At 38.3% G+C, this 17,883-nt stretch overlaps 1 protein-coding gene across 1 annotated transcript; it reads right to left on the bottom strand.

The window, feature by feature from the left end:
* Positions 1-10,736: 10,736 nt before the first annotated feature.
* Positions 10,737-16,443, bottom strand: LOC146312055 (putative phosphatase phospho1). The gene is made up of 2 exons (XM_084741572.1): positions 16,328-16,443; positions 10,737-11,722 (listed from the first exon to the last, which is right to left on the bottom strand). Exon 2 carries the CDS (start codon positions 11,684-11,686, stop codon positions 10,919-10,921), a length of 768 nt encoding a protein of 255 aa, XP_084597698.1. The 5' UTR covers positions 11,687-11,722; positions 16,328-16,443; the 3' UTR covers positions 10,737-10,918.
* Between the last annotated feature and the right edge of the window lie 1,440 nt (positions 16,444-17,883).

Genomic DNA, 17,883 nt, shown 5'->3' with positions numbered 1-17,883 from the left:
TTGTCCTTATCAGTGAAAATATATCAATTTTATTATTAATTAATGCACCTGTGGTTCCTGTATCAAGGCATTCATAGGCCTGGTGTGTGATTTATGAAGGAAAATGTCAAAAAAAAGTTACAATCGCGCCTGGTCTCCCCTGTTGTCATGATGAAACAATGACCTCCGGTCTCCGGCACACCCACAGTTCTTTGTCACTGTATCCCTGACTACATACGTCACCTTTTGTATCTTCAGTTGAATACCAAAGAAGTCTGAACCATGTGGGAAATACCAGTTCTACTAGTACTGTGCAAAAACATTGCTAGCACAGTTCATTTTTCTATAGCCACATATTTTCAACAGTTAAAACTTATTTCCTTAATCCCCATCTTTCTGTCTTCAAAGATATTTAGAAGATTATCTGGGGACAAATGACTTATTAGTCCTTTAATGGCAGATTTATCAAGGGCAGACGGGTGCTGCTTTATCAACAATGTCCAGTGATGTTTGTGATACAGTTAGTGCAGCAGGGCATGTCAAAAATGTGTTGTTAATCATGGTGATGCCTCTTTTTGAAGAGATTGCTATGTTTCATTGCAGTGTTTCTGGTCTCCCCCTGTTCTTTCTGGCTGCATAAACTGTAGAAAGCATTGGTCATGAGTCAAGGCTTTATGAGCAGGGCAAAGACAACACATATATTTACCACACTGTTGTCTTTAGACCGAGTCTGAGACTGAACAGACACCGACAGTTTGTTTCATCTTCTTCCATCAGGCTTTGGATACAAATCGAGGACCCGTAAAGTTTGTTCTCGTCAGGAGCCTTTTTACCTTCTACTACCAAGTCCTCAAGTAGCTGCCTTAAAGGGACACTTCATGAATTTTACACATAAAGGTCAGTTTACTCGTCATGGAGGATACTACTCACCCTGTAAAAACAGCTGTATGATGTCATCCATATTTGTGGTGCTAGAAAATGACCCTGATAATATGAATGATATGCACAAACTGGGGATGTGAAGTTAAAAAGATGTGGACAGTTAACAGTAGGCTTGCTCCAATATTGGAAATGTCTCCAGGTACAGGAGTCTATATGCACCAAACCAGTATCACATGTTGTATTATTTTAGCCCCGAAATGAGACCCCTCTTACTTACAGCAGCGTGCTGTACGCCGTTTTTTTTTTTTTTTTTACCTGAGCCAGGCCATATGACAGGAATCATGTCATATCCATACAAATGATCATTATGTTCTGTAGTTATGTGTTGTTGTTTTTTTTTATATAATGCATTGATATCAGATTGGTATGTCCTGTCTGTCCTGGTCCTGTATGGATGTCATATGAGGTGCATTGTTGCATGGTCTGGCACAATTTAAACCCTTTGTAAAACATGAACAAACACATACATGAATGCCTGCTGGGAAGTAGCAGGTAGGGTTGGGAAATATGGCCTTATTCCCATGAAGAAGAGGTATTTTAAGAATATTTAATGCACAAAAGTGGAATAATATATAGGGGAAAAAATACAAAACCATCCAGAATATCTTTTCTGCTTTTTTGTGTCATTGACTCTTTTTTTGTCAGGCAAAGTGAGGGCTCTACTTGTCAGCGCCATATACCAGTACAGACAAAGTTCTTATCGAAGGGCAAATTCATACCGGTGTACTTTCTATACCATTTTAACCATCCACTCCTGGTGGTAGGGTCCCATTTTGGGGCTAGTAAAGTACATGGTATTGGATTGTTGCATAGATTTATGATCTCACTGGTCGGTTATTGGTGAGAGAAAGTGACAGAAGTCGTTAGTTAACAAGTTTCAACTCTTGTTTTTTAGAGGCGTCATTCTACATAGAGCTATGCAACAACATTGCAGGACGTAAACTTCATAAACCAAGTCTCTAAATCACCACAAACCACAAAGCTAACTGTGATGGAGGTGGACAAGAAAAGCGCAGGTGATGCACTGTCAGCCACTTTACCGGAGCACCCTGGCAGAGCGTACAGGGCAGGCGACACAGGACCGCTGCTGCTGCTGATTATATAACTGAACTTAAGGAGGATGCTTCTACTCTCTGTGCGAAAATCAGATGTTTTCACATCACAGATGATGAAGTCTTACAGGTAAAACACACTAATGTAGGTTGATAAAGGAAGTGTGATGTACTGTAAAGAAAAATGACAAATTAACAAATAGTTGTATTGGATGGCCAAATCTGATTCTCCTGAAAAAAAAATCTTAGACAGGGACAGACCTAGTATTTATTTATAGCCAGCAATAGCAACTGGAAGACATCAGAGGAAATGACACAAAGTCAGAAGACTAAAAGTCAGGATATCGTAACCTCCCTTTACTTTATGTGCGTAACTAATTGCTGGAATACTCCCTTAATAACATCATATTCTCCCTTTGCCAAAAAACTTTTTGGCCGTAACAGTTGTCTTCAACACACTGCATGACCTCTGTTCAGTTTTCCTCAACTGCCACAGCCTCAGCAGATAACTCATGAATTCATGGAAGCTTCTCACGGTGCGATGAGGCTGATCTTTAGGTATTTAATATCCTCAAGGACATGCCAAAACAATTCAAACACTGTACTTTTTCTGTGGTTGATGACCTACAAGAGAAGGAATCGTTTAGGTTTTATCTTTACCGCTCATCTCAAGGACGTAGACAAATGTCAGCTCAGGCAGCCCACACTCCGGTGCATCTCCACGGACTGTTTCACGACTCAAAGACGCCATTAGCTTGACTTTTGGCTGGCATTGTATTCTTAAACTATCAGCAGAAGAATCAAACACAGAGCAGTGGAAACACTTACACCCCTAATCAGCCTGATAGCGTTTTGGCAGAGGAAGTCCACATCCTAATTCAGAGCGACCTCACAAGGCTCGAGTCCCTTAACTGAGTTATCCTTCACCTCGGAAGGAATAATAGAATGGAGAAAAATCAATGAGGGTATCAATAAAAGCAATCATAGGATAGCCCTGCCAATTGAAGGCATTTTAACAGTTGAGGGTCTTCCGTTAGTGGTGAGGGGAAAGGCTGAATCATCATTCTCCACAAATTGATGTTAATTGGGTTTTCTATCCATTCACTTACCTCTGGAGGTCGTTGAAAATTGGGCTGGACAGCAAGTTATCTTTTGCCAATTTAATCATAATAGACATGGCATGTCTTCTTTCCCCTAACAATGTCAGCCTCAATATCGCCTAAATTGAAGGATCAATTCTGGGAGGATCAATTGAGCTGAGAGATGCAAAAAGTCCAGAGCTAACAAAGAGATTTTCCTGAGAGTGATGGCTGAATCATATTGAACAGTGTGACGTATGTTCTGTTTACAAGCCGCACCTTTGTTTACTTCCTGTCAACACTACAGTAATATTGCCTTTGCCTATTACCCATGATTTTTCATCCTTAATTGTGTTACTTCATTGTTCACAGTTATCTTGGTACATGTTGTTGATTGTATTTACCATTTGTTTTGTATATAGCGATTTTTCATAATTTTGATAATCACTTCGGTGTCTTAGATAACCATTAGCAAATATAGCTAGCTAGCTAGTATTCTCATCTTAATTCAAACTCATCAGGAACAAAATGAAACTCACCAAAAACATCTTAGCATTTCATTCCACTGCCATAACAATCACCAGCTTTGGACTGGTTGAAATAAACCCTTAATTCACTGTGTTATCTGTGAAAATATTCTGGCTCCACCTGCCATTTCTTCCCACTGCATTTCATGTGATGTTCGACTTCCCTCTCTCTGCAATATTTTCACATCTTATCACAGTTTTTTTTTTTTCAACCAAACAAGAGTTGAAAGACTCAGGACTTTTTGGGTGAGATTTATTTTGCTTCTGTTGAGTTTGAATGAATATGACAATAAAATAAAAATAAAATATCAAATTATCATTATGTGAATTATTCTAAAATATAATTTCTGATAATACATAATATATATATTAATATTATTAATATAATATATTAAAAACTTCTTTGCTGTTTTGATCTTTCTGAATGCCAGTCAATTTATCATTCATCGCATTATAAGCTTGGCTTGGACTGCCACCTGCTGCCTGCCACGAAGCTGCTCTGCTCCTGAAATTTAGCCAGCTCACAGCTAACTAGCACTAACTTACAAAAATGGGCTCATTTTGAAAAGGAAAAGACTTCATGAGCAGACCAACAGCCCAGCTGACAAAAGCCCAGCTGTAAAAAAAACCCCCAAAAAAACAGAAAACTCAAAAATCATCATTGTCATCCTCATTCAAACTCGACAGAAACACGACAAAATTTACCAAAAACATCTTGTTTGTTCAATATAACCTCCTAATTCATTGTACAAAATGTAAATAAAAATATCACCAGGAGAAGAGCGAGAGGGAGGGCAAATATCCAAGAAGCAGCAGGGAAAAATGGCGAGTGCGGCCAGAATATTTTCACATCTAATGTGGTGAATTAAGGGTTTATTTCGACCAAACCAGAGTTGGTGATGGTTGGACCAGTGGAAAGATGAACGAAGACGTTTAAGTGAGTTTTATGTTGTTTCTGATGAGTCTGAATGAAGGTGACGATGCGTTCTTGGTAGCTAATATTATTACCAGTTATCGAAGACACCGAGGTGATGATCAAAATGCTCAAAAACAGCTTATCCAAATGAACAATAACAATACGGACAAAGCTAACTGTGAAAAATTAAGTAACTAACTGAAGGATGAAAAATCAAAAGTTTGTATGTGAAGGTAATGTTAGTATAGCATTGAAATCAAGTAACAAGACGTGCAGCTTGTAATATGGATATATGTCACACTACCTTCTGCAAGTAGAGAACCGGAAAAAGAGGGTAGCATATAAGTAAGCAAAGCAAAGTAAGTGAGGGCTACAAGTGTTTCACACAGTCAGTTTTTTGCTGGTGACGTTACCATTAGAGGTCCTGGACTGACAACATAAAATATGATGGTAGACAACAACAATGACAAGAAATCAGCCTGTGGGACAAAGTGACAGAATAAATCAGAGAGAAGCAACCAGATTGGAGAGAGAACAATGTTGGAGCGACAAAGATAGACACATGGAATGTCTTTATCTGATCTGACAGAAGTCAAAGTAGAGACAAAGAAGAAGGAGGGCAGTGCAGGGGAGGAGGAGGAGGAGGAGATAATATAGGGGTTAAATGCAGAAAAAACAAGGTTACGGCAGGCGAAATGGACACAAAATAGACCAAATTTAACATGAGAGAGCTGAATCGACAGATTACTTGGCTGACCTCAGCAGCATCTCAAACTCATGTGATGACATGGAGAATGCACAAACACCACATGTCATCTCTGTCACCACCACCACAGCCCTGAGCCTCTGCTGTCATGCTCTCTGAGAGTCGCTGCATGAACTCACATCAGCACCACTGTTTACGCCGAAGGAAGCTTCATCTGTTGTTGTCACATGGTTCTTTCATTAATCCAGTGCAACACAAGCCCCTGTTACCCTGGTGTATTGTAAGTGACAACAGTCTAATGCTATACAGGACACTATTTAGCAGCTTTTGTAGAGATATGTAGAGATGGCGCCATCTTCTGGTCAAGTACTGCACTGCTTTAAACCAGGAATTCCTAACCTTTTTGACCTTTTGCCTGTTGAAACAAAGCAAGCTCTACTTACAAACCCTTGACACAGGTTATCGGCAGTTCATTTCATAAGCTTTTTAGAAACCTAAGGAGCTAAAAAATATTACATTTGACTTTTTTTCTTGAATTTATTTTATTATAATGCAGTGCTGAATTGTTTCAAAGTTAATTTTCTCATGAAAAGATCCTCATAACAGCATCATCAAGATGAAAATGTTATAGATTTAGCCAAAAGGCAGATTTTCCCAGGTTCATGTAACATTAACATTAAAAGATACAAACAAGACATACAAAGTTTTGATGAAAATTGTTGGTAACAGTAACTATAGCACTCAAGGATGTAAATAATATGTTCACCCCCCCCCAAAAAAACAATGCATAGACTCAGAAAAATTATTCCCTCCTTCCACAGAGACTCTCTGTGTGTTTTCATTATCTGTCTTTGTTCAGCCTACATTACCCACAATACATCTCGACTGGCTCCACTAGCCTCAAGCTGCTATCCCTAAAGCAGACGTGAGGAGTGGGCTACAGAGGTCTGGTAATCACACCAACAGATGTTTTTCATTTTCAGACTTTCAGTCTCAACTGACATCACTTGATTTGAGCAATTCATCCGACCTCCCCCAAGACCCATGGAGAGTATTTGATGTGTACAATGTTACCCTTTAATGTAGCTACATGCCCCCCCAGTGCTTCAGCCCCCTGCATCCACTGTAGGTCATCATCCTGAAGGTCCACATGTTCGTTCATCTCATCTCTAACGTCGTCTCATATCATCACAGCTCAGTGCTTCTGTCCATCTCTCTTCTCTTCCCTCCACACTGCTGAGTCTCTTAGTTTCCCCTGACCTCCACCCTTCTGTCTGCGCTCTCCTCCTCTCTCCTCTAATCCTGCCCTTCTGGCTTCACTTTGTCCTTTGTCCTCTGATACCCTGCAAGTTGAGAAAGTGGTTTGGATGACTCCTCGCACTCCGGGTCTCTTCTGTCCTCCTCTTTGTCTGCTTCTGCCTCTGTTGCTAAATCAACATGTCACCTACTTTGAGAGGACACGTTGCATCATGTGAGGCTTCTTCTTCTCCTTGTCTCTTCCCCTAAATCACTCCTACCATTCTCTTATAATTTCTTCGACATCGGCTTGACTTTGTCTCTCTCGAAACATAAAATTACAACCAGTGATATTAACACATGCATGTGAATAGTCCTTTCTACTGAGACTATAAAAAATAAAATATGTCCATATATTTATTTTCTTTACATAAATCAATGCCATTGGTCACCCTTTATACCAGTCTGTTGGTTTTACAAATATTTACAGTTAAAAAGTATTAGAAAAGAGCTATTAGATTTGACTAAGCATCATTCAGTTAGTTTAAAAACACATTTCCCAAAAAGTTTTGGACATACAAGGTGTCAACGCTTGATTCAAAACAACTGATCGTACTAAATGGACCTTGAGGTGTAATTTCATCAATATGATGCTACAAAATCAGGTGATAAATTATGATGATCCTAACTGATTGACTGTCACAGCTGGGAAACACACAACAGAAACAGATTAATTAGATAATGGCTTTATATTCCTGTTACACTAATGCATTACACACATTACTGGATTTCTGATTAAAAACACACACACACCCAAGTTACATCAAACCACAAAAAAAAAAAAAAGAAGAAAAAAACAAAGAAAAGAAAGTAGCATATTAGTCGAGAAGAGTACTAACAACACATTTTATTTGGTTGTTGTTAAGTAATAACACCATTTTAAAATTTCATTAAAAACACTTAAGTTTGTTGATCTGGGGTCGATTCACATCCCTGAAAATGTCAAATGTCAAGTTTTTCCTTTCTGTTAAACCTTAAACCTCTTTTACATCATATCAAGAGTACAGCATTTAATTATTGCACAAAACTCCATGGAAGTTTCCCAGATACACAGACGGCTAAAGCAAATTAAAATACCCCTACTTTTACCATAAGAAGGAGTAAAACTCACAGAACTTTAGTCTCCTAATCACAAAGTATTCATGGATTAGCTTTTGCTCTCAAAGTATTTCAGGATCAAACTCCAGCTGCATTGATTATGTCTAACAAGCATGTTTTTGTAATCACAGATAAACATTTTGTTCTTCAAGCAGCAAATTTTAAAATAAACATATTATTATGTTTGCTGATTAACACTTTCTTCTCTGCTCCCTGAGAAACTAAAACACTGGTTAAAGGAAATTTCCAGCACTTCTACAGCATCAAGTTGTTTTTTTTAAGGCTAGAAGTATTACATCAATTAACAAACTTATTATTACTTATCAATTTTACTGTTTTTCATCAGCACCAAAACGTTCTTATTGTAAATGGCTTGAATGAGATGTACAGTATATGATACGTATGACTTGTTTGAAATATTTAAAATACAAAATGAATGCAAATATACACTCAGTTATTCATATTATCATATATGTGGGTGTGTGGTGGATAATATTAGTGTGTGTTAACATGTGTGCATACTAACATGGAAACTGCAAAAGTCAACAAATGTAGAGTATACATGCCTCATTAGTATCAGAATTTAGCTTATTGGATGGAAAAACAAAAAGTTTTCATTTACAAGACCAAACAAGTCAACCCTCTCTAAGTCCCACCCTTTTTTAACTTCCTCCTTTCCCTTTTCATGTACTTAGACAATATGCTGTGTGCTGGGCTTGTCTAGGTTGAAAAGGAAACTAAAATATTAATGATCATGATGATTATGTTGAAAAATGCAATAGTGACAACTTAAGTTAATATTAGCAGGATACCATATAGCTACTGATGTAGATTAGCTAGCTAGTCAGATAGTGTTTTACTAAAATTAGCTGTCAGATGTAACTCACTACTGTAGCTAATGATGTAGATTAGCCAGATAGTTATCTAGAGTTTTACTACAGAGCAAAACTTGAGCTAACTAGCTAACTAATGACTAATGTAGTTTGTTCCTGGGAAACATTAAGTGTCACATACAAAGTCAGATCATGTTAAAAAACACTAGCAAACTAGCTAGTTCCTAGTTCACTCTGTAGGACTAAATATGTTGTTTTTCAAGTCCCCTGACAACATCTTTTAACCATCTTAAAATTTGGTTTTCTTTCCGATATAGACGAGCCAAGCACACATCAACACAGAAAACAGGAAAGGAGAAAGTTGAGCGAGGTGCTGCTGGATACCAAACTTAATTAGCTGTTGGACCACAGAGTAAACGGGGGCGGGACTTAGGAAGGATCAATTTCCTGAACTTAAACAGAATATTAATGCCTGTGTAAACATCTCCATGAATACAAGTGCCCCTTACCGATGTTTCTAAACATATTTTCTAGTCCCTGTCATGAATTCAGTGAGGCAAAATGAGGTTACATGTTGAGTTAGTAATGTAAATATACTGAAGAGGCTGAAACCCTCATCATCATTCGCTCACAACACTATAGTTTACTGGGAATACATTCTGACATAACAAAGGTACTGGACTTTTCAGATAAAATAAGTCCTCCTTAACCTAAATACGAACATTCACTGGGAGTTTAAATAGGTTACAAGTACAGGGAGTGCTAAAGGCTATGCACATAGAATTTTAAATATTCAGCTGGTACTTTGCATTACATTTTCTTTCATTGTTTCGTAGTCACAGGGTATAATGGTGGGCCAAAGTGTAGGCGTATGGCTGCAGCGTTCCCTTTGGATCTCATGCTGGTGTAGATTACCGTTGTATAATCAAGCCCTAGATTAGGTATCAGTACTGAGTCGTGCAGAGAGCGCAGGTACTGTCACCTCATCCCTGTTCTTTGTGTCTGCCTGATACGACATGTGTGGTCTTTTGTTCCAGGTAGTGCTATAACAGCTGATCCTTATGTGTCCATCGTCGAGGACTCGAATGCAATGTTAAGTGTTTTAAAAAGAACCCTGTCAACGCGGAGACCCCAAAGAATGAAACAGTATTAAGTTGTTGCTCTTCATGATTAAATTCTCAACATTCTTACGGTACCTGTGACACAATTTCACAGCTAAGATCTCATGAAATTGTCAGATGCACTGAGATATTCAAATGTAAAACAAATTACATTCTAATTGAAAGGGATGGTGTGTTAAAAGAGCTGGCTGTACTGGATTTAGTTCACTGAAGAGAAACACCAGACACAACTTTGGTCAAGATCTTCGCCATTTTGATCAACAAGAACTTAGCGCATCATCATCAATACTGCATATCTCCATTATTGATCATTTTGATCTTGGTCAGTCAGCTTGTTTATTTGCATTCCAATGGAAGTGATAATACTGCTAATACCAGGATAGCATTAAAGGAATAGTCCAATAGTTTGGGAAATGCACTTATTTGCTTTCTTGCACAGAGATAAGACTGAAACCACTCTCTTGTCTTTATGGTTAATAGGCTGCTGGTTTAGCTTAGCTTAGCATTAAGACTGTTAACAAGGGGCAAAACAGCCTGGTTCTGTCAAAAGGCAAAAGATCTGCTGTTCAGTGCTGTGAAAACTCACAAATTAATCTAATTTGTTTAATTTGTAATCACTGTAAAAACAGTGATTAAGGACATTTTATGGTGGTTTGTGTATCAGACCAGACCTCCTCAAGTCAGCTTTTGTTCTCTTCATTTCCACAATGGTCAAAAGACCCACAAAGATTAGGAAAAATTAGTCCGCTGATGTATGAAAGTGATACATCATTACACATCATTTTTGCGTGTGACTGTAAAACAATGACGATGCCATATAAAGTGATGGTCAGGCATAATTGATTGTTCACATGCTTTCTTCTGTAAATCCATGTTGAAGCATTCAAGTGCAATCAACAAAAAACACAGCAGTTTGTGGCCACAGATTTTTGGAAATGGGCGCAGACATAACATGCAGCGAGGACTCAACCACTCAGATATGTTCAGCACTTCAAGCACCGCTGCGAAAGTGATGCTTGTAGTGAAAATTTCTGAAAGTACCATCCCTCAAGCAAGGATTCTTTGGGGAGTAAATTCATGTCTCCTAAACTTAATTTAGACCTTGGTTCCTGCAGTGGAAACACACCGAGTTCACCCAAAGGTTCCTAGTCTCTGGGGAAAATTGGTCATCTTAGAAGGCAAATAAGTGAATTTCCAAAAACAATCCCTTTAAAGCAAGTGAACTGAAGAGATTCAGGTTGGTTCAAGTGTGACTGGGGTAAAATCATGCATATCCTGCTGCTCAGCAGGACAGGGGTAGGTGCACTTTTGCTATATTTTCCCCTCTCTTTTACAAACACACTCACACACATACAAACAAACACTGATCTCATCTCTCCTCCATTATTTTCTTCAGACAGTCCACTATGTCCTCGCCACTGACCCACGGAACTATGTTAGCCTTGAACTTGCCAGCCTGGGCCTGCAGCAGCCTGTGCATGGGGAAGTCCCTCCTGGGGAAGGCTGTGTCCCGCGGCCCCAGAGCCAGGGAGGGGCAGATATCATTAGCCCCATCTCCGATATAGAACACCCTCTGGAAGGGAACACCACCACGCTCCTTTTGACGGCCCGCCAGATACTCTCGAAGGATCACCTGCTTGCACATGTTGTCAGGACAACAGGAGCACGAGTGGGAGTGGAAAGGGAGCAGCACGAGCTGGCCGGTCGCATCAAAACTGGCCGGGTTTGTGAAAATCTTGCGGAAAAGGTGACGCACTCCGGCACGCTCCAGCCATGTCTCGATGAAGTACATGTTGGCGTCAGAGACCACCGCCAGCTCAAAGTCCTGCTGGTGGCTCTGCAGATACTGGAAGAGGTTCATGAGGCCGGGTGTAGGTGGAATCTTCTCCACCGCTGATCGGATGGAGTCCTTGGACACGCCCTGCTCCGACATATAAACCAAGACCTTCTGCATGTGCTCGTTGTAGTGCCCCTCCCTGTAGCTGTTCTTCAGCCAGTCGGGAAGCCGCTGGCCCGGCAGAGCGCGCACCACAGCATCATCGCTGCTCTCATTGATGATGGTCTCGTCAAAGTCGAACAACACCAAGAAGCGCTGTTGCTGCGACGCCGCTTGTGTCAGGTTTGGTGGAGCTGTCATCTTTGGTGTGTGGAGGAAGTGATGAGTGGTCCCTCTCTGAGAAAAGGAGAAAAACTGTCAGTACGTTTTTTTTTTCTTTGTCAAGGACATCAGCCTCTGAGGAGAAGTCTACACTCTGAGAAATACAAGTTCTAACTAGAACCATAAAGGATTCTTCAGTCTGTCCTCATTGTAAAACAGCAGAAACAACAACAGAATCCTTTCAGAGTTTCTGCCGAGAACCCAACATAAATGGTGATACCTAGAACCATCTGTGAAAGGTTCCTTCCAGAACCCCCTATGAGAGGTGTAATGGTTCTCCCAGAACCCTCTTTAGAGGATTTATTTAAAACTGCTCCACTTTCTAAAGGTGCTAATGAGAACCCACCCAGGGGGTTAAACAGGGAACCTTTTTATATTCCAGGGGTTTATTATTATAATTATTATTATTTATTTATTTTACATTTATTTAACCAGGCAAGTCATTAATAACAAATTTTTCTATCTAGAAAACACCCATGGGGTTCTACTGAGAACCCTCTTATATTATGGTATGAAGAACCTTTGACAAAAGAGTTCTTCAAGGTTTTCAACAATCTCTAAAGAACTCTTTCTTCCAAAAAGGGTTCCCTGGATGAAAAGGGTTCTTAATGCAACCATTAGTCTTTCAAAGAACCCTTGATGAACCCCTTCATCAGAAGCAAATGGTTCTTGGTAGAACCTCAGCCCTTCAGAAAAAAAAAACCCTTTTGGAACTCTTATTTCTAAGAGTGCACCATTTTATTGCAGCCTTCTCTGAAAATAAAACATTGTCGGCAGGATGCCAGCTTGACATCACACTTTGTCGAGGGTTCAATTAGACTGCAGCACCAAACCACACAGGACTGAGGAAAACTTCAAAATGTATAAATACTCTTAATTAGGTTATAAGCTGTAGGGGAAACACGTGTTTACAAGAGGAAAGGAAGGGGACAGAGTTTAAAGTAAACAACACATAAACAGGATGTTTATCACACACAGGGAAAGAAAACAACCTTGAAGTGACCCATGTTCATTGTCAGGAAATAACAAACTGTTTTTGTTTAAATCAGCACTTCAGTCTCTGATATGCAATCATGTGAAACATGATAAAATCATGGCTTAACCTTATGTTGCACAAAACTTTACCAATATAGGAACCCAAGTAACATACTGCTGTGGACGGGGTCATCAACAAAAGGTATTTTAGCCACTTGAAAAAAGGTCCACCCAAATAAAAAAAACAATATCTGTTTTCAGACTTTTCCATCAGGAAAACACTGTAATATAAGCCAAATATTGCTCTCTCCAAATCAACCGAAGTCCATGGATGAAATCATTCATTTTACCTCACAGAACACAGGAGTTGTTGATCTATCGCTGCCTCAAACTGTTAGTTAGTTTGTGTTATTGTGGGATTTTGGTGAGTATCCCTTTAAAGTAAACCTATCTTTAAAACTCAGTTTAGTTTTTACTCTAAAAATAGATTCAATTTTATTCTGTTGCACCAAAACTTTTAAACTCCAATTAAAAATGTGATCCAGTATTAACTTTAAATACTTGAAGAGGTTTATCTTTTGAAACCATTTCTCTTTACTTTGCGGTTGTCTGTTTTTAACCTTCAGTTATTTGGTGATGTTACTCCATTAACTCAGCCAACAAGTTTTTCTCAAAGGGGGAGAAATTAGAGGTTCATATGCCAACTAACATTTTAGCTAGCGAGCAAACAACATAATGTTTTGTTTACCTTTTTATTGTTAGAAAACAATATACTGTTTTAACATTTTTGAAAGCTAGCAATCAGTATAACATTTTGTTGACTTTTTAGCTAGCTAGCAAATAATGTGACATATAAAGGAATACACAGCAGCCAAAAATCAACAGTCCCCTGCTGTTTATACTTACTAGCTCCCTAAAGGACCAGAATTTATTTTATTCAACTTTATTCATTATTTATTTAAATTTGAGTAAGCATTAAGTACTTGCTTATTGTGAACCTAGTTGTGCTAAACTTCTGTTATGATTAGACTAAATAAATCTTTGCTGGAGCAACCGAGTCATAGTCTGTCAAGTGCTCCCTAATCTCATCTCAGCTTTCCAAACAGACATTTCTTCATTCCTTTAGGACTGTGGGAAAAAAAATCTCTCAGACATTTATTTCTACATTCCAGATCTCGGCGCAGAGCCAATTCCATATTTACGGAGACGATATATTTCTAGCACAGGGCTTCTTTCACTGTCGCTGGCATGCTGTAACTTGAGAGGAGAGAGTTCCTACATACCTTTACCATAAGTGGAGCAAACATGAGTTAGCAACTAGCAGTAGAGAGATGAAAAAAGTATGTCTACTAAAAATATTATACAATTACAACAACTAGTTTTGTTGTACTTACACGGCACGGAAACACAGCTCTTTCTTTTTCCACTACATTGATTTAACTACAAGTTTTCACATTAAAAAACGCATGACTGACCTATAAAATAAGACTAAGCATCTAACAGTATATAACGTAGGTAAAATGAACTCCACCTCGTTCACCTACATTTAAATGTTATTCAAACATCAGTAATCAGAATTATTAATAGTAAAATGGTATGATCATATGTGGTATAATGAGTAGTCTGATGTCGATGCACTTTTATTTCTAAGGGATTATTGTGTCTCTATTTAGTCCACAATGATCTAACAAACCAGTTTTGTCTAACAATACTGCATATATTTACACATATATTCAGAGTAATACAAAGAAGTGTAATATTAATAGAGAAGGAGCATGCACGACATGCCCTGCCAAGTTTAAGATTATGATTTAAGAAGGTCATGTGCCAGGACAGCCGTGCCCAGTATTTAACTGGCAGCTTGTATGTGTGTATGCAGACTGATTAGATCCAGACAGGCCTGCCACTGTGAGAGGGCAGAGGGCACTGAGTTTATACTTTAATATTAATAATCTAATTTAGAATGAAACTTGGTGCTAAATAATAAAAATAACCCACACAATCAATTGCTAGTAATTATCCTTTCTTATTATGAAGAGTTTAGCTCAGTACTATTTTGGCACACTTACGAAAACATTTATTTTACACTGATAGTTACTACTTACTTCTTACATTTAAAAACAATATTTTATGATATGATCTACTGCTCATCTACCAAACAGTACGCTAAGCACCTAGAATTAGCTCCACATTGACATACAACATTAAAATGCTCTTACATGTATCGTAAAACAGAATAATATAATATTTTCCAACAATGAAACACACAAATGAGCCAATCTGCATAATGAGTACTTCTACTTATGGCACTATGAGTACATTTTGCTGATAATACTTGCATACTTTTACATAAATAACATTTTGAATTCAGGACTTCGTATTTTTAGACAATTATCTTAGAAATAAGGGTTCCAAAGGGATTCATCCTGAGGGGCTGAGGTTCCACCTGGAACCATTTGCTTCTGAAGAACCCTTTTTTTGTCAGTTGTGCTTTGTAAGACTAGTGTTTCCATTAAGAACCCTTCTCATATAAAGAACGCTTTTTGAAAGAAAGAGTTCTTCAAAGACTGTCAAAAGCCCTGAAGATATCTTTCACTGGTTAAAAACAGGTAAAATAAAAATAATAAACTACAGATACAAAGAGGTTCTCAGCAGAACCACCTGGGTGGGTTCCAGGTGAAACTCTTAGAAAATAAAATAAATTCTAGATGAAAACCTGGAAAATAAAAAAGTTCTCCATATAACACTCTGGGTTTCTCCTAGATGAAACCCTTGGAAAATCAAAATGTTCTCAGTAGTACCCCCTGAGTGGGTTCTTATTAGCACCACTGGAAGGTGGAAAGTTTCTGTATAGACCAGGGTGCTGGGGGCAACTATTGCTCCATAGATGGGTTCTCTGTAGGGGGTTCCAGGTGAAAATGTACACAGATGGTTCTAGGCATAACCCTTTATGCTGGGTTCTAGGTAGAATTCTCTGAAAGGGTTTTGAGTGGAACCTTTAGAGAACAAGACCCAAAGATCCTGTCCTATGGGGTACAAGCCAAAGAACCCTATATGGTTCTAGTTAGCACCTTTATTTCTAAGAGTGTATAGTTTTTCTACTTTAAGTCAAGTAAAATATCTTAATATGCATTTTACAATGTTAGATTTTAAATTGTACGCCTAAAAATATCAATTACACATTGATTATGTGCATTTTATTATAATATCCAGGGGAGCTTGGCCTGACGGGACATGATAAAATGCATTATACAATTCTTTTACGTCAACGTGAGCTCACTGACAGTGTAATAATAATAAGATGAGAGCCGCTGGTTTGGTGCTCAGTAATCTAAATGTCCTGTAACCTGCAGGTTGTCTGCACCGACGCATTGTGCCATGTGAGAGCGCGCCTGGTCTCCTTCAGCAGCTACATTATTAATAGGGCATATTTACACACTAAGCTATCTAATTTTAACCCCGCAGCGCTATTCCTGTATGAGAGAGGTTACCACTGAAAGTCATTACGCGCGGGCGGCTCCGTCTGTCAGGAGTCATTAGGCTGACATACATCTGAAGGCAAACGGAACAGTGACATTGTGCATAAAGAAAAACGACAGAAAAAAGGAAACCTGCACGGAATTAAAAGCAGAAAATCAGGCCTACCGGCGGTGGGCATATAAGCAGCGGGGATGGTAGGCGAGGTGCCCGGCTTCTGCGACCGCATCCCAGTGACGCGGCAAGATTTTTTAAAGGAGACTCCCACCGCAGCACACAGGGTATTCCCATTTAAAGCCACTGCGTCAAGTCAGCCAGCGGAAACACGCAATTTCCGGTGTTACCATTCAAAATAGAGGCCCCAAAGCTGGCTAGACTGTATGGTGATGAATGTTACAATATAATAGTGAATCGTGGTGAATACTATGGCAAGCCGTTTTAACATTTAATAGCTAAATTTGACTATCCGGAATTAACATTTTAGATATCAATAATTTCATTTTGACTAGTCGTAATTATATTATGATTGATTGATTGATTGATTGATTGATATTATGATTTGGTTTGAAGGGTTTGGATTGATTGACTAGGAAGCCCTATAGCCATACACATGGCAAGCCGCTCCTACCACCCACTTGCTCCCGCCTCCCACTTTTACAGATATCTGCAATGTCATTTCGCCTTGTCAAAACTCCAATACAAGATATCTGCAATTACGTTCTGACTAGGTAGATTGCAGGTAAAAGATATCTCCAATTCGAGATATCTCTAATCAAAATCCATTCCAAGATATCCACAACCCGATTATAGATATCTACATCTGAATTATGACTATCCATAATCCCAGCTAGAGATATCTACAACATAATTTTGACTATTCATAATTCCAACTCAAGATATCTATAATGTAATTCTGGCTAGGTAAAACTCATTTTAAGATATCTCGAAAAACAAAGCAGATATCTTGAATTAAGGGCATTTGGAGATATCTTTAAATGGAATTAGGAATATCCATAATTCAGATGTAGATATCTTTAAATGGAATTAGGGATATCCATAATTCATATGTAGATATCTGCAATGTGAGTTGTGGATATCTGCAATTAAATTATGGATATCTGTAATGACAAACCCCATACACATGAATGGGGAAAGTGACGTCATTTGTCCTAGTAAAAATTACAATTTGGATATCTAAAATGATAATTGTGTATAGGAAGAATTACTTTGTGGATATCTGAAATGTTATTTTTGAATAGGAAGAAATGAATTACAGATATCTGCGATACATATCCAGCTTAGCTATTAAATGTTAAAACGGCTTGCCATATTAATACAGCATCTTAACTATTTTCAACAGTACTTAAATTTTGCACTGTTCGAGCAACTTTTTGCATTATGCCGTATTTGCACGATATTACTCTGCCTTTACTCCATATTGTTTCTGCTCATTTGTATATATACACATATATAGAACAAAATAACATTCATTCTGTTTAGGTACATTTTGTGTTTTTTATTTTACACTTATTTTGGCAATGTACTTAAAAAAAAAGAACTGAAACTTGAATTGACAGACAGACAGACTGGGTTGGATAGTAACAGATTAAATGCAATCTGGATAATAAGATTACAAAAAAAAACTATAATCAATCTTGATTACAGTTGGAAAATGTGTAATTAGATAATAGTTAAATTGTCATGGATAATGACTGTATTTCTGA

This window comes from Lutjanus erythropterus, chromosome 17 (assembly GCF_056507025.1).
Source record: "Lutjanus erythropterus isolate fLutEry1 chromosome 17, fLutEry1.hap2, whole genome shotgun sequence".
Taxonomy (NCBI): domain Eukaryota; kingdom Metazoa; phylum Chordata; class Actinopteri; order Lutjaniformes; family Lutjanidae; genus Lutjanus; species Lutjanus erythropterus.
Note: the sequence above shows the minus strand (reverse complement) of the source record. Positions and strands in the feature narration are given on the sequence as shown.

Bases quoted from the DNA above. Each gene is read 5' to 3' on its own strand.
- LOC146312055 (XM_084741572.1), bottom strand. From the start codon at position 11,686: ATGACAGCTCCACCAAACCTGACACAAGCGGCGTCGCAGCAACAGCGC.